The following is a 23348-nucleotide window of genomic DNA, read 5'->3' on the forward strand; positions in this document are numbered from 1 at the left end:
CCCTCCACAAACTCCCCTGCTCAGGCTGAAGGTGGGTGACAATCAGAGGAGTAGCTCAGGGTCTTGTCCTCAGCTGTTGCCCCAGACATTCCACAGGCTGCCGGGCTTTTAGAACCAAACAAAGACCTTGGCAGGAAAGGAAGGCAGACTCAGCTGTTCTGTTTGTTTTTAAGAGAATCTGATGACGGGACTATTGAGTGTGGGCATCAAGGAACCCAGCCTGGGGTGTTGAGGCACCCTCGGACTAGCAGGAGGAAGGGCCCGTGAAGGGGTTACAGCAGGAGCGATGATGGGGGAGGGGCACAGCCATTGCCAAAACTGAAGTCCTGGGTAGGACAGGAGCCACAGAGAGCTACCCCGACCTCTCTCTTCTCCCATCTCCTGCCAGCGCCTCCCATTGGCCAAATCCAGCCAGAAGCCAGGGGCCATGGGAACCCAGTGATGCCCTGGGCACAGAGGACAGAGCAAGGTGGGATGGGGTGCTCCCACCTTCTGGAATCTAGGTCTTGACCAGACAAAGCCACAGGCCTGTGCAGTGAGCAGCGTCACCCTGGCCGACGGCCTTGCTTTAAGACCAGTATTTAGGGCCTGTTTCCCAGAGCCTTGAGCAGCATCAGCTCCCGCCCACCCCTGGTCAAGCTAGTTCTCCAGTCTCTCAGCAACTCTAAGGCCTTGAACGCCTCCCAACAAAGTCAGAGTTGGTAAACATTTCATCTGTGTGAGTTGGGAGTCTTTTTCACAGATAACAGGCAGAGCAAACCAGTCGCCAGGAGGGCTGAGAACCGGGCTCAGGACTCTGCAGCTGAAGTCAGCCCCACACTTGCAAAGTCACCAGAGACCCTAGAACCCAGACACCTCCAGAGTTACCGCCACCCCAAGAACGGATTTTTCATGCTCCCGCTTCTCTAACCAACACCTCCCAAAATGAAACCCAGGGCAGTTCATTTGATTGGCTAAACTAAGGTCATGTGCCTCCAACCAAACTTAAAGGAAGCCAGGGAAAGCAAGCGCCCCATAACCCAATTAGGGGGAACCCCCAAACTTGGGAAGCAGTTTGCCAGGCCGGGCAGCCAGCAATGTCCACTATGTTTTCAATGTCAGAGTGCTTCCTTCAGACAGGATTTCCAGACTGCAGTTACTGACTCTTGGCCCTTGGTGTGCGTGCAAATTTCCTTCCCCAACACTCAGTCACAGCCATATCCGGGGAGCACAGTGTCTGCTTTGCCACACCACATACATTAAGTTTTTAAAAAACTGATAGGCAAAAGCAAAACATGATTGCTACCTTACTTTTTTGTTGTTCCTTTATTAGTTGTACTGTGCAAGTCTTTGATACTTGACTTAGAACACACTTTACTTTGTTTCAATGACTGACCTTTCATTCTTTTCCCGTTTGTAGTCTGTGCTAAACTCAGCTGGCATTGCTAGTAGGGTGACATTCAGCAGTGGGCATCAGGATAAACACGAGGCTTAAACTAGATCGACGTTTCTCTTCCACATAAAACAGGCCTAGAAGGCAGCCCAAAGCTGGCCTTGGCCCACTCCATGACGTTGAGGGGCTCAGCTCCCCCCAGACTACCCCTCCACCATCCTGGATGGGCCTCCACCCCACTAAGGTGGCAGCTAGAGCTCCCGCCATCACGCCAGCAACAGGACACAGGGAGAAAGAAGAGGGAATTGCTACCTACCTTTATGATACTGCCCTTTGCACCTTGTTGGCCAAAATTTAGTCATGTGGCCTCATCAAGGGATGTTAGACAATCAGTTCAGCTAAAACCCAGGATCTTACTACTCAGGACCAAGAGAAGAGTGGACACCGAGGGGCAGGCAACCATCCTTCCCATAGACAAGGATTAAAGTCCATCCATCGAACGACGATCGTCATTTATGATGAAGACAGCTAACATTTAGTAAGTAGTTACCAACTGTGGGCACTGCGCTAGGCACTTGATGAGATTGTGTGATCCTTACCATACTTTTTTTAAAAAATATATCTTTATTGATTTCAGAGAGAGGAGAGAGAGAGAAACATCAATGATGAGAGAGTCATTGATCGGCTGCCTCCTGCACGCCCCTGACTGGGGATCGAGCCCGCAACTCGGGCATGTGTCCTGACCGGAAATCGAACCCCGATCACTTGGATCCTAGGTCGACGCTCAACCGCTGAGCCACACCCGGCTGGGCTTTACCATACTCTTGAAGGAGATACTACATATTCACAAGGAGGAAGAGGAAACCGAGGCATGGAGAGGCTAGGTTCAAGGTCACCCAACCAGTATGTGGCACAACCTGGATTTGAATGCAGGCAGCCTTGCTCCAGAACCCCCAGGACAGGACATGAGAGGCAACTCTTACTAGCAGCTACAGGACCGACCCAAGGCGGCCAGCTGGGCTTGTCTAGGGGTTAAAAGGGAACTGAGGTGGAGCTGCTTTCTTACTTTGTACCTCTGGATATTTCATTTGTTCATCCTTTCAACAAAGGCTGTTTCATAACACACATTCTACTCGCAACGGACTGTCTAATGCCTGTGTTTGCCACTCCTTGGGGGCAGATATTGTGTCCCCAGCAGCCAGCACCAAGTACATGCTCGAAGGATATTTGATCTGTGAATGAGGCTTGTGCGAGGCCTCTGTACCAGGCTCTGTGATGGGTGCTGAGAGTGCTGGAATGACAGACCTCCCTTATGGCCAAGCAGAAGCCGACAGGTGGGCCACACAGTTAAATAAACAGAGCAGGCAACGGCAGGGAAGGCTGGTGTGGCTAAGGGGAAGACTGGACTGTATGAGCTACAAGCAGTAATGGATAAGGTCCTTAGGTATGCCAGACGTGAAGTTCCTCTAGCCTCAACCCGAGGTGATAGGGAGCCACTGGAGGCTTCAAGCAGGTGGTGACAGAGCAGCCATCTAGAGTGTTCTGGCAGCCTGTGAGAAGCAGGGAGACCCACAAAGAGGCTGGACAAGCACCCTGGTGAGGGGTCTCTAAGGAGGCTAGACCCAGTGACAAAAGGAACACTGGTCCTCAGGGATGGTTGGGAGGTGGACAGGATGACACCTTGGCTCAGTGGGGGCAGAAAGGGAAGAGGTGCCTTTCAGGGCTAGGAAAACAGTACAATGGTTGAGCGGCCGAGAGGGGAGTCTGATGTTGGATGGGGGCCACAGTGAGGAGTTTGAAAAAAGGAAGGGGGGATGGTGAGGTGGAGAAAAACAAAGGAGGCCCTATGCTCCAGTGTGTGAGCCAGACAGACAGATCCCTGGGGGAGTCTGGGAGGGAAAGAAGGGGGCTGGAGAGGGGCCCTGGCTTGAGCTGGAGCAGACAGCAGTTGGACGCCTGCAAGTCGTGCTCATGGCTTAGAAATGTCCCGGCCCTGCCAGGAGCCTGCCTGGCCCCTGCTGCCTCTTCACCCACCCCACCCCAGTCTGGCCCTGACATCAGGAGCTCTGAAGCTGTGCCCACCCCCACCCCATGGGCCTCCCCTCCTCAGAACCCAGGCATACTCATACACCCCCCCCCCCAGCCTCCTCCCAGTGGCTGACACAGGCCAGGAAAGGGGGGGAGCGAATAAAAACATCTTCGGGGCTGAGCCAGCGAGAGTTAATGTCTGTAGTACTCTGCCCCTGACAAGCCTAATGAGACACAGGTGGTCCCCTGGCTCGAGCAGACGCTGGTTCAGTGCCCAGGATAGGGAGAGGGGGGTTCTGCAGTTCCAGGGGGTGGGGCTGGGGCCGCTGGCTGGGGCCCAGCACATAACTCTGGGCGGCTGCAGTCTGGGGCAGCAGACACCCAGCCGCTCTGAGCTGAACTGGCAGCATGAAGGTACGGGGCCCTGGGTGGGGGACTCCTGGTGTTGGGGGATCGAGGCCTTTTCATGGAGAGGACCCTGACCAGAGAGGGGACTATGAGAGCACCGGGGGTTCTCCATCCAGCTGAAACTCAGTCTGCAAGGGTGCTGAGCCTGTCCAGAGAGCGGAGTTTCTGGCAGGGGGTGGTGTGTGTTGGGGCAAGTGCTGAGAAAGCAGGAGGACCCTGGGGCCGGAGGGAAGGACTGTGCTGAGATGACCATTTTCCTGCTACCAGGCCCTCCTGGCCCTGCCGCTGCTGCTGCTTCTCTCCACTCCCCACTGCGCCCCCCAGGCCTCCGGGATCCGGGGAGATGGTAAGCAGCCCATTTGCAAATGCAGCCTGGCCAACAGGCTGGGTGAGAGGCTGTTCTGAGCCGTCATTCTGGGAGTCAGCCAGCTTTGCAGGACTCGGTCTCCTGCTCTATAAAACGGGGCAGGTGGATGAGATGACCTTCCAGCATCCCCCTCGCCAAGAAATCTTGCAATTTCTTGACAGAGCACCCTGCCCCCAGGGACAGAGGCAAGCTGTGGGGTGCCGAGGTGTGCGTTGTGCCTTGGCCCCCTCTCCTCATCCTCCCACCCCCACTCCCCAGCTCTGGAGAAGTCCTGCCTCCAGCAGCCCCTGGACTGCGACGACATCTACGCCCAGGGCTACCAGGCCGATGGCGTCTATCTCATCTACCCCTTGGGCCCCAGCGTGCCTGTGCCTGTCTTCTGTGACATGACCACTGAGGGCGGGAAGTGGACGGTGAGTGGGAGGAGGGAGCAGAGGCCCAGCTCTAGTCCCAGTGTGTGCTTCACCTCTGGGCGCCTTAATTTCTTCATCTCTAAAATGGGGATAACAATGCCCAAGGCAGTGTGTGAAATGCTGCCAACTGCATTCTAGGTGCACACAGCCCTCATAATCCTGGGAGGAAGGTACCTCTCATAGACAAGGAACTGAAGCCCAGAGAGGTGACATAACTCACTCAACATCCCACAGCCAGCACAAAGCTCCTACCCTGGTGCCTGAACAGCCACCTAACCTCTTGCCAGCACTCAGCAGCTGCGCCCCGAGTGGTGCCAGTGTGCGCCTTGTTTTAGGCCCCCAGCTCAGTCCTTTAACAAAACACCTCAGTACCATACCTGGGTGAGGCCCCTGCCCCACTGGACCCTTGAAAATCCAGGCCTGTTGTCTCTGCTCCAGGTTTTCCAGAAGAGATTCAATGGCTCAGTGAGTTTCTTCCGGGGCTGGAACGACTACAAGCTAGGCTTTGGCCGCGCCGACGGGGAATACTGGCTGGGTAAGGCGGGTCCCAGGTAGGCTGGGGCTGCCCCAGGGCCAGGTCCTTGCTGACCTGCTGCCCCTCCTCCCCAGGGCTGCAGAACCTGCACCTTTTGACGCTGAAGCAGAAGTACGAACTGCGAGTGGACTTGGAGGACTTTGAGAACAACACTGCCTATGCCAAGTACGTCGACTTCTCCATCTCGCCCAACGCAGTCAGTGCCGAAGAGGATGGCTACTCCCTCTACGTGGCAGGCTTTGAGGACGGCGGGGCAGGTATAAGAAGGGGCAGGTATAAGGACAGCGGGGCAGGTATAAGGAGGGGATGTGGGGAAAAAGCAGGGCTGGCCCTGCCCAGTTGGTCCCTGACCCCCTCAGGGCCCCCCCTCCCTTCCTGGCCTGGAAGGGTCACAGCTGGCTCCCAACCAGCTCAGCCTGGGAGAAGCCACGCCCGCTCCCCTCCATGCAGCCCCCAGGAGCAGCTGTTTCTCTTCCCGGGAGCTCAGCTACCCCGTCTCCGGCTCAGGAAGGGTGTCCCACCCTGCCAGGCTGACACATGGTGGCTCTCACAGCACCACTCATTACTGCAGCCATCACCCTGCAAGCATGGGGCTCAGCTCCCTGCCTCAGCAGCCTACCCCTCTTCTCTGCCAGGCGACTCCCTGTCTTACCACAGTGGCCAGAAGTTCTCTACCTTCGACCGGGACCAGGACCTCTTTGTGCAGAACTGTGCAGCCCTCTCCTCCGGAGCCTTCTGGTTCCGAAGCTGCCACTTTGCCAACCTCAATGGCTTCTACCTGGGTGGCTCCCATCTCTCCTATGCCAATGGCATCAACTGGGCCCAGTGGAAGGGCTTCTACTACTCTCTCAAGCGCACTGAGATGAAAATACGCCGGACCTGAGGGGCTGGCCCCATCAAGCCCCAACGCCCCTCCCGCTGCTCATCTCCATGAGTGCTCCCCTGCTCTGCCTGTGCCCCCCCTCTCCTGTGCCTATGCCCCCCACTGCTGTGCCCACTCCCTATGCTAGTTCTGCAGCTCTCTTGGCACCCGCTTCTCATAGGGGGCTTTATGGCTCTAGCCCCAGCTAATCCTGTCACACCAGAGCATCCACCTCTAAGCCAGGCCTCTCCTCCCCTCCACCTGAGGCTATGCTGCCAACCAGCTTCCCAGGCCTCCTCTGAAAGGCGTGCTCAGCCTGGACCTGGCTGGGCTCCACAAGACTCTTGGCTGCCTCAGCCCTGTACTGACACTGTGAGCCAGGAGCTGCTCTTCCAGGCTGCAGGCTCTCATGTTCCACTTTAGCTAGCCTCCTTATGGTGGGCTCATCTGTCGGGGCCAGCCTGGCGTGCTGGTCTGATCAGCACCCAGAGTGTCTAGACCACCTGCCTGACCACCATTACCACCCCAGCAGCCCTCTGGCTGTTCTCAAAGTGTCTCTTATCCTTCGCTTCCCTCCCACCAACTTATTCTCTAGCGGTGAGCACCATGGACCCCCTAACCCCATCTCACTATCATACTCAGCTTTCCCTGCCCCATCCCAAGCCCCCAAAGCTCAATGCTAAAACTGTTCTTCACCACAGCTACTGCACACCACCCTAAAACAGCCACAATCGAGGTAGGCATAGATATGAAGTCCTCCCACTGGTCAGGGCTGAGGTTTGACCATGTGAGGGGCACAGGACAACTTCTGTGAGGCTGGAAGCAGGTGGGGAGTGGAGGGCTCAATAAACCTCAGGACTGAATGAACTGGCTTTGGCTGTTGTGCATGCAACTGCATTTGTTTGGCCCCCAAAGGTGGGGCCTGGCTCTTCCCCGTTTCCCTACTAACAGCACACTGCTCTCCATTCCAAAAAGATATCTGGAGTTAGGCGCCAGAGGGAGCCTTATATTTCACAGGTCTCATTTTGATGGAAAAAAGAATGACTAATTATAAAATTACACAATAAAAATATAATACTGAAAAGGATCACCGGGGGAATAGGGATTTCCTGATCCTGTCATGGCTCGGTGGTGGCTCAAGTAGCTACTTAAGGCTGTGGGGTGGGTCTGAGATGAACCTGCAGAATAATCCCAAGCCAAGCATCCCCTGCCGGCCCAAGCCTCCAGCCCTTGGGAATGCTCCTGTAGGCCTCGGAGCTAGTCTTCCCTGGCACCGAGGCACAGGCTATGGGCCTCAGGGCTCCTGGAGGTCAGGCAGGTCAGCCAGCAGCATGGGGGAATCCATCTGGATCTCATGCTGCAGAGACTCAATGTCGGAAGGGTTCATGCCATGGCCCTCGAGCCAGTCGGCAAGCAGGGAGGCTGAGAGCGAGGCTGAGTCTGTCTGGCTGCAGGGAAAGGGTGGCAAGGAGAGCTGTTAGCCAAGGCAGGCTCCTCCTACACCAGGTACCCAGTTCTGTTCTAGAAGTTTGGTCCAGCCAACTTACCCATCCTGTGGGCCATCAGCCATGCCCATATCGAAAGACTGGTTTAGGAATTCTTCCAGGTCAAAGCCAACACCATAACCAGCCCCACTGCCCTTTGGAGTGCCTGAGAACACGGGGGGCAAAGGGTCCTCCACCTGCAGGGTACAAAGGCAGGTTACAATGCAGGCACCACCAAGAGCAGACTGAGGTCTGCAGGGAACCCCCTGTCCTGATACTGCTGGAGGCTCTGCCTGGATACCCATGGGTGACAGTGCCAGCCTCGAGCTGGCAGGGTCCATTTCCAGGTCAGGCACTTCCCAGGAAGCATCAAATTTATCTCAGCAAACTGTTCATCAGCATTATGCTCCTTCTATGAGCATGGGCATAAATTTGGAAACAAAACCTATCTGCTGCCCAGTTTTCACAAAATGAGACATACGACCAAACAGCAAGGACTTCCCAAACCCATTTTCCCTGGGCCCATGGCCTGGGTTTCTCCTCTCACCTGAGACTTGGACAGCTGCTGGGTCACCAGGTTGACATCAGGTGACTCTGAGGTGGAGGGTTGAGGGCCCCCCCTGGGGTCTGGAGGGGGTGGGCCAGATGGGAAGTAAGGCAGAACACCCAGGGTACTGGAGCCAGGAATCCCAGGAGGTGGCACAAGTGATTGGGGGGCCAGGAGGCTGGAGGTGGTGGTGGTCTGGAGTGGAGAAGGGCCAGGCCCAGGGGGGCCAGCAGGGTGGGGAGCAGGGCCAGGAGGTGGGCAGGCAGGTTGTGGTACAGGACCAGGGGTAGAGCCTACAGGTTGCAGTGGGGGTCCAGTGGGCTGGGCTACAGGGCCAGCGGGAGGGCTGGTGGGCTGGGCTGGAGGAGTTGTTACTGTGGCATGGGCTGGTGCAAGGGTGGGGGCTGGGGGCTGGGCCATTCGAGTCCAGCGCTCCAGCAGGCTGCGATCATTGTCACTGAGCACCAGCCCAGCCAGGGGATCGGTAGAGGGGCCTCCAGAGGCCCCAGTCCCTCGCTCCTTGCGCTCCCGCTCCTGCCGGCGCTTTTCCCGCTCCTTTGCTCGCTCCTGCCGCCGCCGCCGCTTCTCTTCCCGTTCGCGCTGGCGCTCCTGGGCTGTCACTGGCTTCCGAGGCTCAGGTGCTTCTAGGGGGGCACTGGGGCCATCTACAGGGAAGTTGGACAGGGGGAAAGTAAGAGCCTATGGCCCTGTATAAGCCCAGAGTCCCTCTTCTGCCACCCCATTCCCCAGTCAGCAGCTGCTCCTGTAAGGCACCTCTGAGCCGGCTCCGCAAGGACTTGAGCAGGGCAGCTTTGAGGGCTGCCTTGGTGTTGTCTGAGATGGCACCTTCCCTCTTTGGAGGGGCTGGTTCACTGGCCAATGGGGGAGGTGGCTGCAGGGTCATATCAATGGTGTCAGATGCTGGGCCAGGGCATGGCAGTGGGGCTGGTGGAGGTGACTCCATGGCACAGTCCCCACTGGGAGCCCAGGAACTGGGCATCTCAATGTCGGGGCAGCTAGGCTCACTGGCCACAGGCTGCAGAGAAGGCTGGAAGCGAATCTGCTGGCGGATGCCCTCACGCCGTGCATGGAAGTCCTCAATCTCGGCCACAATGGCTTCCTTAATCCGCTCCCGGGTGAGGGCTTCTCGGTCAAAGGCAAAGTCAAAGGGCGGGGCACAGTCAGGCTCATCATCAGGGTCATGGTACTTGGCCAAGAAGGGGTGTCGAAGGGCAGCAGCTGCTGAGATACGGGCACTGGGCTCAAAACGCAGCATTCGCCCCAGCAGGGAGAGGGCCTGGCGGTCAGCGCCTGGGTACACTGTCTCCCAGGGCACAGGCTGGCGTGGTGGCAGACTCTGGATATATGCCCGTACCCTTTCAGCCCCTACAGCCTGAATCACAGCTGGCGATGGGGTACCCAGTACCATCATGATCAGCTGCAGCTGGTGCACATAGTTTTTGCCTGGGAAGAGCTGGCGCCTGGCCAGCATCTCACCAAAGATGCAGCCCACGGACCACAGGTCAATAGCCTGCGTGTACTCATGCAGTGAAAGCATGAGCTCAGGGGCACGGTACCAGCGCGTGGCCACATACTCGGTCATAAAGTACTGATGCTCAGCAGGTGAAGTGCACAGGCCCCGCGCCATGCCAAAGTCACCAATCTTGAGCTCACAGTTCTCATTCACCAACAAGTTAGATGGCTTGAGGTCACGGTGGATGACCTGAGCTGAGTGCATGTACTTGAGGCCCCGCAGCAGCTGATATAGGAAGTAGCGCACGTGCTCCAGTGTGAGCGGCTGCGAGGAGTGGATGATCTGGTGCAGGTCACTCTCCATCAGGTCCAAGACCACATAACTAGGAGAACAAGGGAGAGAGGCATGGGCTATCCTGCCCAACCTCCAGCCTCAACCTCACCATGCCCTCCTGACTCCAGACATATAATGGCCTCATACCCTCAGGTTCTGTAGGGGGTCAAGAGCATGATATGAAAATTCTAGAATCTCTACGACTTCTCCACGAACTTAAGTGAAGTTAAATCCCTTCCTCTCCAGATGTACTTCTCCATCAGAGAAAAGACGAGGTTGGACTAAACCAGGGCTGGCCAATAGTTTTAGTTTGGGGGCCATCTCCATTGTTTAGTAGTGGCTACTTGAAGGACTATGGTGAAAACTGTGGTATCTTGGCCATTTTCTGTAGGAAAGTGTTGTGTGATTTATTAGTGATGTCTCCTATGGGAAAAGGAGGATGTGATTATAGTATGAGTGTCCTACATTTACCACCCTATATACTGAGATTCTACAAAACTGTAACACCTGTACTCTTCTTCCTTTGGCAAAATCCTAAGGGTCCTGGAATTGTGGGAATTTTCCCAGCCTGCCTTACATTAGGTTCAGCTGTCCTTCCAGAACTTTGGCAATACGGTTCCAGCCTTCAGAAAAGGTCCCAATTCTGCCTCCCTCTCCCGCCCCCTCTCCTTACACAGATTTGAACTCGCCATAGGGCACCGTGGGCCTCAGGATGTCCTTGATGGCAATGATGTTGTCATGCTTGAAGTGTTTGAGGATCTTCAGCTCTCTGAGGGTCCGCTTGGCATTAGTCACCACATCAAAAGCATTAGGGATCTTCTTAATGGCCACCTGCTGGCCTGGGGAGCAGAGGAAAGACAGATACTATAAGGTACCTTGGGGCAGCTGCAGAGTGACACAAGGCCCCTTTCAACACCTCCCACCTAGGATGCAAATAACAACAGCTACCATATACTGAATAACAGCAGCTACTGTGTACTGAAAACCTACTAGTGCCAAGCCTTGTGCTAATCACTTTACATACATTATCAGGTTTTCCCTTCACATCTATCTTCTGAGACAGATTAGCTCAAAGTTAGAGATGAGGAAATCTTGTCTCAGAAATTCACTGGGGGTTGCATAGCTAGTTAGTGGTGAAGTCTAGACTCTATAATGCCTGGCTCATTCTACCTCCTGGCCTCTCTCTCCATCTCAGACCTCACCCATCCCACCACCAATCCTCTGTGCCAGTCCCTGGCTCCAGAACACATTTCTCTTTGAGAAACCCAGGACGGGATCTCCAATCTGGTCTAACTGGGAGTCATTTTTCTAAGGAGGAAGTAGGCTGATGTGCTGGCAAAACCACCATGCCAGAGTTTCTGAGAACTGTGCCCAACACAGCGCCTGGCACCCAGTCTGTTGACTTAAACCAGAATTTGCATCCCAGCTTTCCTTCCCGGCTGTCTGGGACGGGGCAGCCTTCTCACGCCGGGAACCGGCCTCCACGGCTGTGCCGCGCACCAGGGGCGAGCTCACCGGTGAGCCGGCGGCGTGCGGAGGACACCACCCCGTAGGCGCCGTTGCCTATGGTCTCGATGATCTCGTACTCGTCCCCCACGTCAAAGGTCACGTCGAAGGAGCGGGCTTTAAGCAGGGCCAGGTTCTTGGCCGCTACAGAGGCGGCGGTACCGGCGGGTTCCGCCTTCACCGGCCCGGGGGGCTCCCCAGAGCCGTCCTCGCCGTCTTCCTCCTTCAGGGGCTCGGCCATGGCGTCTGCGTGGAAACGCTGGTGAGGAGGCGCCCGCCCCGCCCGGGCCTCAGTTTCCCCTCTGTGAGGCTGGGGAGCAGGACCAGGGAATTTCCAAGTTCCCTACGCCAATGGAGAGGGTAAGAGGCAAAAGAGCGTGGCTGGCCCGCAGCAGACGCCCCGCGCCCGGGACTCGGAGCCGCGCCCGGGACTCGGAGCCCCGAGCTCAGGTCGGGTGGAACGCGGGGTCGGAGGTGGGGGAGGTGCCACAGGCGCGGTCCAGGAAGAAAGGGAGGGGCGGGGCGCTCGGCCCCTCGGCTACACTCACCGGATCGCGCCTCGCCCGACGCCTCCTCCGCTCTCGGAGGCCCCCGGGGCTCCCCGGCCTCCCGTCCCCGCGGAGGGGGCTCCCCGAGTCGCTGGCTCTCTCGTTCAAGGCCGCCGCCACCACCTCAACGCCGCGCTGGGCACCGCGGGGCCCTGCGCCCCGCCTCCCCAGACCACGCTCCCTCCAGCCTCTGGCCAATCGCTGGGCGGTTTCTGCGGAGGTTCCCACCCCTTGTTTGCGTCGCCCAATCCGGGCTCACCCACCGTGGACGCCACGCCTCCGCCCCCCCATCCCGCCCGCGCGCCGCTGTCCAGCTCCGCGGGGGGAGCCGCCCCTTGCGCGCTCGGCGGTCGGCAGGGGGAGCCCGGGCCCGCGCCGCCCTCCCACGCATGCGCGCAAGCAGCCCGGCGCCGCCCGCAGGAAGACCACGCCCCCGGGGCCGGTGCGCTTCCGGTTCCGCTAGGGCGCCTGCCCGCCGCAGGTCCCGGGAGCCGCGAGGCGCTGAGGCCTGGGGCTGGCCCTGGCGGCGGCTTCTCGAAGTCCCCGTCCTCGGTCAGCCCCGGCGCGCGGGGACAGTGCCCCGCCACCTTCCCGATCGCCCCGGAGCCGGGCTCTGGGGAAACATCTCCCAGATGGAGGGAGACCCTTCGCGTCCAAACGGGGTTCGCGTCCCCCGGGATTGCAGGGCGTCCGGCCAGAGCCGCCACTGCCTTCGGTGGCTGGTCCTCTCCGCACGGTGCCCGGCGGCCCTGGGCCTCCGCCGGCTGCTCCCTGGCCTCGGCCTGTCCCGCGGCCGCGGGCTCCGTGGGCGGCGGCGGAGCGGAGCGGGCGCGGGCGGGGCCGTGGCGCCTGCAGGCCTCCGAGGTGCCCCGGGGTCACCGGCGCCCGGAGAGGGCGGAGCCGGCCGGCGCCCCGAGCCCCGAACCCCGCCGCAGCCCGGGCGCCCGCGGCCGGCGTGTGGGCCGAGAGGACAGGCTGGCGCGGGAGCCCCGGGGAGGGCTGTCGGGGAAGGTGTGGGGCTGGGACTCCGAAGAGGGCTGCTGTCACCCGGCGGGAGGGCGGGGCGGGGCGGCGGGGGGGGGGCCGGGGCGGGGGGGAGCGGGCGGCGGGGGGGGGGCCGGGGCGGGGGGGAGCGGGCGGCGGGGGGGGGGCCGGGGCGGCGGGGAGCGGGCGGCGGGGGGGGGGCCGGGGCGGCGGGGAGCGGGCGGCGGGGGGGGGGCCGGGGCGGCGGGGAGCGGGCGGCGGGGGGGGGGCCGGGGCGGCGGGGAGCGGGCGGCGGGGGGGGGGCCGGGGCGGCGGGGAGCGGGCGGCGGGGGGGGGGCCGGGGCGGCGGGGAGCGGGCGGCGGGGGGGGGCCGGGGCGGCGGGGAGCGGGCGGCGGGGGGGGGGCCGGGGCGGCGGGGAGCGGGCGGCGGGGGGGGGCCGGGGCGGGGCCGGGGCGGGGGGGAGCGGCGGCCAGGCGGGCGCTGCACCGAGCCCGCGCCCGCCCCCTGCGGGCCCCGCGAGGCCCCTCCCCCGAGCTGGGACGGGAGGGTCCAGGCCAGAGTGAGCTTTGGTGCGTTTATGTTCCCCACTATTGCATGTGTGTTTTTTACTTTTTACTGAAGCATACATGCAGAAAGTTCCACTAATTTTCACAAACTTAATGTGCCAGTGTATTGAATTCAGATTTTAAAACACACATTACCAGCCTTTCGGAAGACCCTTCTCTTTTCCAGGGGTGACTGTTACCGGAGAAAAGCGTTGCTGGTGGGAGTGGGGTTCTTGGGTACCGCTGGAATAAGCTGGTTCTCATTTGCTTTCGGCCCAGCATGGCTGCTTCGCTGTCCCCCACCGTCCAGGCCCTGACTGTGTCCTGGAAAAGTCATCAATTAACTGTTCAAATCCAGGGGGCATCCTTCTGTCACTGACTTACTGAGCTCTGCTGCATGTGACACCACCCACCACTTCTTTTAAGAAAACTTTCGCAAGGTTCAAAAGGCTTAAGGAAAAATCTTGGTCCCAGCCCCGGTGGCCACTTTTATCATTTCTTACTGGAAGTAAGAAACAAGCCATGCAAATCCAACCCAAGCAAATATAAACACACATTCTTATTCACCCCCCTTCAATATATACAAGGTAGCATATTATACACTTTTCCTGAAAATCATTAGGTATCAATAACCAGACAGGTCTCTCATTCTTTTTTTATAACAGCTGTTTTGAGATATAATTCACATACTCTAAAGCCTTGACAGTGTGTAACTCAGTTTTTAGTATGCTGACAGAGTTGTGCAGCCATCACCACTACCTAGTTTTAAAACACTTCCATCATCCCAAACGGAAACCCGCTCACAATCACCCCTTATTCCCCTCACCCGGCCCCTGGCAACCACTGGTGTACTTCACGTCCGTGGGTTTGCCCGCTCTGGGCATTCCGTATAAATGGAATCTTACAACAGGTCTGGCTTCTTTCACTTAGCATAATGTTTTAAAGTTCAGCCTTACAGCGTGTGCCAGAACTTCATTCCTGTTCCCATTTAAGACCAAATATATTACATTGTTTGGGTACACCACATTTTGCTTATGATTGACATTTGGGTTGTTTCTACATTTTGGCTATTAGGAAAAGTTATGCTGTACACGTTTTTGTGTGGACAGGTTTTTATTTCTCTTGAGTATATACCTGAGAGTGGGAGTGCTGGATCATACGGTAAACACTCTGTTTAATTTCTGAGTAACTGCCAAACTGTTTTCCAGCGGCTGCACCATTTTGCGACCTGACCAGCAATATTCGATGAGCACAGCTTCTCCACATCCTCACCAACAATTGTTATTTCCTTTTTCCCCCCCTCCCAGTTATAGCCATCCTAGCAGGTATGAACTGGGATGTCGTCATGGTTTTGATTGACATTTTCCTAATGACTAATGATGTTGAGCATCTTTTCATGTGTCTGTTGGCCATTTATCTTCTTTTGGGAAATGTCTATTCAAATCCTTTGTTCATTTTTAATTGCATTATTTGCCTTTTTATTGTTGAGTTGTAAGAGTCCTTCATATATTCTGGATATATGCGCCTTATCAAATATATGATTTACAAATATTTATTCTCCTACTGTGGGTTGTTTTTCCACTTTCTTGATGGTATCATTTGAAGCACAAAGTTTTCAATTGCGATGAATTGTCACTTGTGCTTTTGATGTCAAAACTAAGAACTCACCCCATTCTTTTTTACAGCTGCATAGTATCCCTTCATTAATGTAACCTAACCAACACCATATAGATAGGCATTTAAATTAGTTCAGATTTTTTGCTGTTGTACACAGTGTTGCAGTAAATGATCTTGAGTGCATCATTATTCGCGCTGCAGCTGTGTCTGCAGGATAAATGCCCAGGAGTGGGAGTGCCAGGTTAAAGAATATTGCACTTCTAATTCTAATAGTGAAGTGAAATTTCTGTCCTTAGAAATAGTACCAGTTTAGACTCCCGCTAGGAATGTGGGACAGTGACTCACACAGTGCTTTTTAAAAGCTTGGAATTATTTGCCTATGCTAAAAATGGGGAGATACCTAAAGAAATCCTGATTTCTGGTTTCTTTCAGAAAATTGGAAGATCTGCCAACATCAGACTTCCATTCCCACATAACAGTAATGGAACGGACCTGAGCGGCAGCCCTGCCACCGGAGGGGCAAGGGCTCTGCCGCTCACCGGTCTCCACGCCTTCCTAATGGCCCCCCAGCACAGCCTAAGTGTCAGGTGCCATTTATCATTGTACTTACACCACTATTTGCTACATATTATTAAAATTGGGGAAATAAAGGAGGCCAAGAGGAGGCGTGTCTCCAGAGAGAGAAGGAGGGAGAGAGAGAGAGAGGGAGGGAGGGAGGGAGAGGCCAAGCATACCTCTGTGGAAAGGAAGACTACTGCGTGTTATATGCAAACATATTGCCCGGCCGCTGGGGGCTCCTGGGAGCCTCTGAAGGTTTCTGAGTAGGGAAACACCCTTCAGAATTTCCTTCCTGAAAAACATTTTTGGCAAATAATGTGGAGAGTGTACTTGAGGGGAGAGATTGGAGGCAAGGAGGAGATGATTGTGACAGTCCAGGTGACAGCCCTGATGGGGGTCTGGACTGGGCAGTGGCAGCAGGAATGCAGAGCAAGGGTTCTTGAAAGAGGTATGTGGAGGGAGGTAAGTGTAGCAGGTGTCGTTGGTGTCAGAGTTTTGGGGTGGACAGAAGAGATGTCACCAAGATGGGGACCCTGGAAGAGAACCAGGTTGGGCGGTGGGTGATGAGCTCAGCAGCGGGTGCTTTGAGACTGGTATAGTCACGTCCTATCACGTGGTGGCCCCGTCTCCGACCCAAGCCCTGGTCTTGATGAGCTCATTAACCCTCATCATTTCAGGAGCTTTAGGGAGCTCCCAATGTCAGGGTCCTCCAAACAACCTCGGGGACCCCGACTGTGGCTGTGGGCCCCACCTCTCTGTCACAGGATCAGCAAAGGTGGCTGGCCTCCGGTAGGACAGGCTCAGCCAGGGGAGGGAGTAGGCTGATTGGCCGGCCCTGAGTCACCTGTCTGCCTCTGGAAGGGGAGGGGACCCCAGCCAGCAACACTCTCCTCAGACTTTGAATGGCTGAGGACTATTTTCCCAGCAGAAACCTGGGCTCTAAGCAAGGTGGAGTGGACGCTGGGCCAATAGAAACAGCAGATGAGCTCTACCCACCTGCACTCTCTGCCACCAGAGGAGGCGTGACGTTTGAGGGCCCCTGGGTGGGTCTCCATCTGGGGAAGCTGCTCTTGTGATGTTACTGTCTCCCCTCCAATTTCACAGCATTTCAGTTTGAAGAAGACGCAGTTTGTGGTCAGGAACACCTGGGTTTGAATTCTGCTCTGCTACATAATAAAGGCCTCCTTTATTGTCTGTGCTATGTGTTGGGGTCATAACCATGAATATGCAGTCCCAGCCCACTCACGGAGACCAGCTCTTACCCAGGCAGCTGCCGTCCTATGCTAGGAGTCAAGGTGGGAAATGTTCAGGCACTAGGGAGCTAGGAGAGGCTCTTGCCCATCCAGGGAAGTCAGGGATGGATATCTAAGTTGGGACCTAACGGACATGCACGTGGCAGCCAGGCACAGGAGCCAGGAGAATGGAGGAGGGAAGGGATGGAGAGGTAGGCAGAGGCTGGATCATGCAGGACCCTGAAGTCCTGGAGGGAGCTGGGACTGGACAGCCCTGACCTCAGGGTCCTCGTCTGCAAAGTGGAGGTGATCAGATCTCGCAGGTTGGGTAGTTTTATGGATTGGAGAAATGATAGCTAGGAAGGCACCTGGCAGGGGCCTGGCCCTTCGGAAGTGCTAGACCAGCTGTCAGTACTCATGTGGACTCCCCACAGGCCTGCAGTCATTGCCATGGTTTACAGCTGAGAAAATGGGTTCACTGGGGGAGGTAGAATAAGGGACCCAAGGCCACAAATCATGGGTGTGGGGGGCTGCCTCTGCCTCCAGCACTGCCTGTACACAGTTCCCACCTTCACATGGAGACACCTGACTGACAGGCAGGCAGCGGGAGTGACCCGGTTGAGCGAGCGCAGGGTGTCTGGCAGGGAAACTCCTGCAGAGGCCAAGGACCTGCTCCTGCTCGACCTGCTCACTAGCTTAGGGGCCCGCTCACTCATGCTGGGCAAGCAATTGTTAGTCTGCAGGGGGCCATGGGGCTTCCCTGCTTTCTTAGCTGGCCCTCCTGCTCCTGCTCCCGGTGCCACCTATTATTGGGCAGGATGGCCTATGGACGTAGCAGACAGGATGCTCCCTCCCAAGAAGGGAGTCAGTTTAACGGATGAATCTGCAAAGGACCCTGCCTGTTCTCAATGGGGGCATTTTAGGCACAAATGTAACAGGTTGGCTAGGAGAGTTTGTCAGCAAGAACTCTCTCTACGAGCCCTTGGAACTCACCATAGAGGTGAGGACTGAGCTGTGATGCCCTCAGCATAAGCAAGCCCCAGCCCCCTCTAATGAGGGTAGTGATCTACTGTCCTGTCGTGCGGAGGGTCTCCCTAAGACTGAAAATAGGGAGTTGGTCTAAATTATAACTGGTTCTAGGCCTGGTTTGAATATGGATCCTGCTATCAACCACGCAAATGGCAGGGGCCGGCAGTGGGCAGGACTCTGAGCAGGCTGGAAGGAGCGGTGGGGTGGGGGAGCATGGCAAGCCAGGGCGACCTATTCTCCCTGCCCTCAACCTGGAATGATCAGTTAAGACTGCATCAGGCTGCAAGTAACAGAAACCTACCAACCGTCGTAGTTAAACACACATGCAGATCTATTTCTCTCTCATCATAAGAAATCCAAAGGGCTTTGTTGACCTTGGTTTAGCTTCTCAGTAATGCTTGTCAGGGTCAGGGACTAAGTCTCTATCTTTCTGCAATGACAGTATCCTAATGGCATTTGACCTCTCTCTCTTTTTTTAACCCTCACCTGAGGAGTGAGAATATTTTTCCCATTGATTTTTAGAGAACGTGGGGGGGAGGGGGAGGAAAATAGAAACATCGATGTGAGAGAGACACATTGACTGGTTGTCTCCCACACGCGCCCCGACCAGCGGGTGGGGATCAACCTTCAGCCCAGATATGTGCCCTTGAACGGGAATCGTGCCCTTGACTGGGAATCAAACCTGGGACCCACAGGCCGCACTCTAACCACTGAGCTACACTGGCCAGGGCAACATTTGGCCTTTTAATTCAGGGCTGCAAGATGGCTGCTGCACTCCAGCCATCAAATTCATGCTCCAGACAAGATAAAGGAGGGAGAAGGCCATGGTGCTCTATCTGTCCTCTATCATCACAAGAGCCAACACCTTCCTGGTGGCCCCCAGCAGACATGCTCTACATCTCCTTAGAACTATGTCACATGGCCACCACGAGCTGCAAGGGGGTCCAGAAATACGGTGCTTAGGTAGGCACCCTGTCCCCAAATCAAGGTTTGCCAGGAAGGAATCCGTGGAGAACAGATACTGAATAGGTAGCTCACAGTAAGGCAAAGCCAGAGCTGCTGTCCAGACGGCAGGTGGGAGGTGCCCTAGTGCCAAGACCAAGATAGACAGGTGGTCCCCTCTGGGGGACCCCGAAGGCTGGCAACCAGTGGGGGTGGAGGCACCGTAGATCCCCAAACCCAGGGTCTGTGTCCCCAGTGCAACCACCCTCCTCATCTCTCCCAGCCCTGGGGCTCCCATGCTCTTTCCAAAAGGTGGCGGGTGCAAGGCTTCCCTTGGTCCAGAGCCTCGTGTCTCCCAGCGACCAGCAGTATGGCCAGGGGTGGGTGTGAGCGAGCAGGTACTGGCTGGCAGCTTCAGCCTGACTCTCCGTGCTCCACCCAACAGGCCACACAGTCACGCCGTGCCACGGTGCACACAGGCACAGTCACACCACAGTGCTCACGTGCTCCCAGTCCTTGTAGGTCCATAGAAATAAGGGCATACTTACACCCACACAAGGGTGCACGTACATGTGCAAGGGGTTCAGAGACACACAAACAACACATGCACACGCAGACTTGCACACACATGCACAGAGGTTTGCATAGGTGTGTACACGGGCACATGCGTGCACACAGAAGCAATACACAGGGACACATACAGATACACGAACTGTTAGGACATACACCCTGGAACACAAACACCCTCACCCCACCCCCACACACCCTTTCCTCCCCTCTCCATTGCTTCTCCTTGGTCTGTTTTTGCCTCAGCACAGTGACCAGAACAAACTCCATCCCACAGTCCTGAGGAAAAGAGGAAGGAATGTGAAAGTGCCTTACATGCAGGAGACCATGGTGGGCGATGCCCAGTCAGCAGCATTTGCACGCCAATGTCCCCATAGGAAAGGACTACCCCGTGGCCAGCCTGTGAGCTGAGTGTGGTTTTGATGGAGGGGCAGCAAGAAACCTGCTGGAAAGCGGCTGTCCCTCGCTTCCGGAGGCCTGGGTGGGTGGGCTGAGCTCCTGGCCAGATGGCTCCAGCTTGGGGCCATCAGAGGTTGTTAGTAAGCCCCCCTCACCGCTGCTTCCATGATCCAGCACACCCAGGCCAACCGCAGAGCTGAGTGCGGAGGTTGTGATGTCTGTCACAGTGCCTGGACTCCCACCATTGGCAATTCAGTTCTTTGTAGTCCCAGTAGCTGAGCAAACACGCTGAGGGGACATTGCCCTTCCCAGAACATTCCAGAGGCCTACCTGTGCTTGCCAGGGGTCCTGGGATGGAGACTTGCATCTAATGTCTGTCCTCAGAAAGATCCCAGGTCTGCAAGGGAGACTGACACTAGATGAATGTCATCATGGACGCCAATTTGGCCACACGCCTTTCCTGATTTCCCCCTCCTCGGGTCTTCTGCCCTTCTCTGAAATATCTTGAGGCTTCACTGGGGGCCCTCTCCTCACTCTGCTCCTTCTCCCCAAGTCTGCACTGACCACTGTCAAGTCTGCTTCTGCCCAGCCCTCTCCTCTGGGTTCCAGACCCAATAACAAGTGCTCCTCAGACATCTCCCTGTGGATACCCCACAGGCCCTCCAATTCCTGTGGCTAATACCATGCTCACCAACTCCCCCATCCCAGGCCCCATCTCAGTAAATGGCACCTCCATCCAAGCCAGGCACGTGGAATCACCCTCACCTTATCTACCTCTCCAACTTACAACTCCAAGTCCAACAATACTGAGCACCTACTATGTACCAGGCACTGTTCCAGGTGCTGGGGATTCGGAAGGGAACAAGGCAGACACAACTCTCTGCCCTGGAGAAACTGAGATTTTGGTTGGGAGAAAGCAACAAGAGAAATCACTCAATTAGACAGTGTCTTAGAAGGTGCTGAGCACCGTGCAGCAAACTAGAGCAGGGAAGGCAGTGGGAAGTGCCGATGGGGGAGTGGTTGCCATTTTAAATAGAATGGTCAGGGAAGGACAACAGAAGTGGTGACATTGGAGCAAAGCTTGATGGAAGAAAGGGAATGAGCCCCATGGAGAGATTTGAAGGAATAGCATTCTGGGGAGTGGGAACAGAAGTGCTAAGGCCCTGAGGGGGGAGTGTGCCTTGTGTGTTTGAGAAATAGCAAGGAAACTGTGGCTAGAGCAGAATGAGTGGGGAAGACCGGGTAGGAGAAGCACCATTTTTACTGCTAACTTCGTAGTCCCAGCCACCGTAACTTCTCACCAGGACTACTGCAGTCACCTTCTACCATCCTCTTGATTTCTTCTCTTGCTCCTATAATCTATTCTCTGCTCAACAGCCAGAGTGATCTTTCAAAAAACACAGATCAGATCACGTCCCTACAATAGCATCCCCACCTCATGGAATAAAGTCCATCACTCAGGCCTGCAAGGTCTTGCTCATGAAGAACAGAAGAGATGTGGCAAGATAGCAAGAAGCTCGGAAAATCCCTGGGCAAGTGGAATGGGGAAACTGAGACAAGAAAATGAGACAAGGCCAAACAGTTTGGGCAGCTTGCAGCCAGCTTGTGAATCGCAAGACCTTATCTTCCCCAACCAAGGACACTTGGGAGCAAATGGTCAATACCTCTCCTCCCTAAGCAGAGAAGACATACAGTAAATCACCCTGGCCTGGGAAAATAGAGAACAAAGGTTCAATTAATGCCATTTGTGCCAGCTAAACCCAAGGACAAATATCACTTAGGGGATGTTAGGCAGGAAAGACAACTGCTAAGGAAGGAGGAGGGGGAGGGGGAAAGAAGGGGAAGTTTTATCTCACTGAACAAAGAAGTTTGTCGTCTTAAGATTTGCCAAATAAGATGACCGGGTGTGTGTACAAACATTCCAAGATAAACCACAACAATGTAGAAGGAGACTTTGAAAGTTAGTCTGCTACCCAAGATATACAGCAGGGGAGTTTTGAAACCTATAGGGAGAGGGTATAAAACCCCTTGAATCCCCACTGGGTGCACACTCAGACTAGCTGAGTTGCCTGCCTGTGCTTTATGCCAAGTGTATTCTTTTCTTTTTTTTAAAAATATGTTTTTATTGATTTCAGAGAGAGGAAGGGAGAGGGAGAGATAGAAACATCAATGATGAGATAGAATCATCAATTGGCTGCCTCCTGCATGCTCCCTACTGAGGATTGAGTCCACAACCCAGGCATGTCCCCTGACTGGGAATTGAACCGTGACCTCCAGGTTCATGGGTCAATGCTCAACCACTGAGCCACACTGGCAGGGCCAAGTGTATTCTTAATAAATTTGCTTGCTTTGCTTCAACGCTGCTGTCACTTGTCTGAAATCTTTCTTACAAGATTGACAAGAGCTAAGGAGGGGACAGCCCTCTCCCTCCTACTCAGGGGGCTGTCCAGTAACAGAGAGATGCCAAGGCAGTCAGCGAAGGGACCAGCTTCTCTGAGGCTGAGTCAAGAGTGTGGTAGAAATTCCAGCTTGTTTTGTTTCCTGTGAGATCAGCCCTTTCATCCATCTGTGATCTGCACCCTGCCTGGTTTCCTCTCTCGAATCTGTTGGAAAGCACAGAGGAAGTGACTGAGGGGTGTGTGCAGATCCAGGGTCAGTTGAGGTGTGGGCTGTGGGGTGGGGGTGGGGTTGGTATGGATCCTGCTCTGAACATCCCAGGAGGAGGGAATGGCCATGAAGGAGGCTCCTTCCCAAGGACTGGGTGGGGAGGAAGCATAATCAAGCACGAAGCCTCCCAGAAGCAGTGTGGCCCTCACCTCTCTTTGCATGGCTCCTACAGGTAGGGCTGTCAGATAAAGTACAGGACTCCCATTTCAATTTGAATTTCACCTAAACATAATTTCTTAAGTTGTGTATGTCCCAATATTGCATGCATCCTGTGTTCTCATTTGCTGTAGCTGACAATCCTACCAGGATGACCACATCGCCCCCTCACTGGCCTCCCAATTATCTCCTGGCCCCACATGGTGGCCAAAGAGGCCCTGTTAAAACCCAATTGTTTCACATCCCTCCTCAGTGCTTTGCTTCAAAACCCTCCAGCCATTCTGAGGCCCTGGGTCACCTGGGCCTGGTGAGCTATCTAAACCCACCTCCTACTCCCACTGGTCTGCTGGTAAAGTGGATCTCAGAAAAAAACAAAACATACACACACACACACACACACACACACACGGCCCTGAGTTTAGCATTTGCTGATGTTCGTGGTGTAAATATTCCCTCCATGGTTGACTTCAAGCCACCAACAAGACATCACTGAAGGCAGAGTTATACTCAGTGCAAGCCAGTGTAAGCAGGCTCCAGTCTGCCTCTCTTCCTCAAGTATATTCTACCTCAGGACCTTTGCACGTACTGTGCTCTTTGCCTGGAAGTGCTCACCCCAGATCTTTGTATGATTCACCCCTTTGTTAGATAGGACAAGAGTCACAAGGTCTGGGCCATTCTTACTAAGTGCTGTTCTTGCTGAATGTTAAAATGTAGCACAGTATTTTCCAGACCAGCTGTAAACAAGATGAGTTTGACAGGAACCCAACCCAATAA

General features: G+C 55.6%; 2 protein-coding genes across 6 annotated transcripts; one reads left to right on the forward strand and one right to left on the reverse strand.

Annotated features, from left to right (window-relative positions):
- Nucleotides 1–3532: 3532 nt before the first annotated feature.
- Nucleotides 3533–7072, forward strand: MFAP4 (microfibril associated protein 4). Its single transcript, XM_081162912.1, has 6 exons — nucleotides 3533–3814; nucleotides 4076–4154; nucleotides 4434–4588; nucleotides 5027–5123; nucleotides 5198–5380; nucleotides 5759–7072. Exons 1-6 carry the CDS (start codon nucleotides 3809–3811, stop codon nucleotides 6004–6006), a joined length of 768 nt encoding a protein of 255 aa, XP_081019038.1. The 5' UTR covers nucleotides 3533–3808; the 3' UTR covers nucleotides 6007–7072.
- MAPK7 (mitogen-activated protein kinase 7) lies at nucleotides 7042–12782 on the reverse strand. 5 transcript variants are annotated; one of them, XM_081162907.1, is made up of 7 exons: nucleotides 12141–12782; nucleotides 11339–11575; nucleotides 10497–10662; nucleotides 8791–9872; nucleotides 8017–8681; nucleotides 7533–7666; nucleotides 7042–7433 (listed from the first exon to the last, which is right to left on the reverse strand). In XM_081162907.1, the coding sequence occupies exons 1-7, from the start codon at nucleotides 12166–12168 to the stop codon at nucleotides 7280–7282; spliced, it is 2466 nt and encodes an 821-aa protein (XP_081019033.1). In that variant the 5' UTR covers nucleotides 12169–12782; the 3' UTR covers nucleotides 7042–7279. The 5 variants fall into 5 exon arrangements, with proteins under 5 accessions (XP_081019033.1, XP_081019034.1, XP_081019035.1 ...); XM_081162908.1 differs by lacking the exon at nucleotides 12141–12782 and adding an exon at nucleotides 11878–12112; XM_081162909.1 differs by lacking the exon at nucleotides 12141–12782 and adding an exon at nucleotides 11878–12112 and having other exon boundaries at nucleotides 11339–11672.
- Between the last annotated feature and the right edge of the window lie 10566 nt (nucleotides 12783–23348).

Source organism: Miniopterus schreibersii, assembly GCF_964146895.1.
Source record: "Miniopterus schreibersii genome assembly, chromosome: 16".
In the NCBI taxonomy this organism is placed as follows: Eukaryota; Metazoa; Chordata; class Mammalia; order Chiroptera; family Miniopteridae; genus Miniopterus; species Miniopterus schreibersii.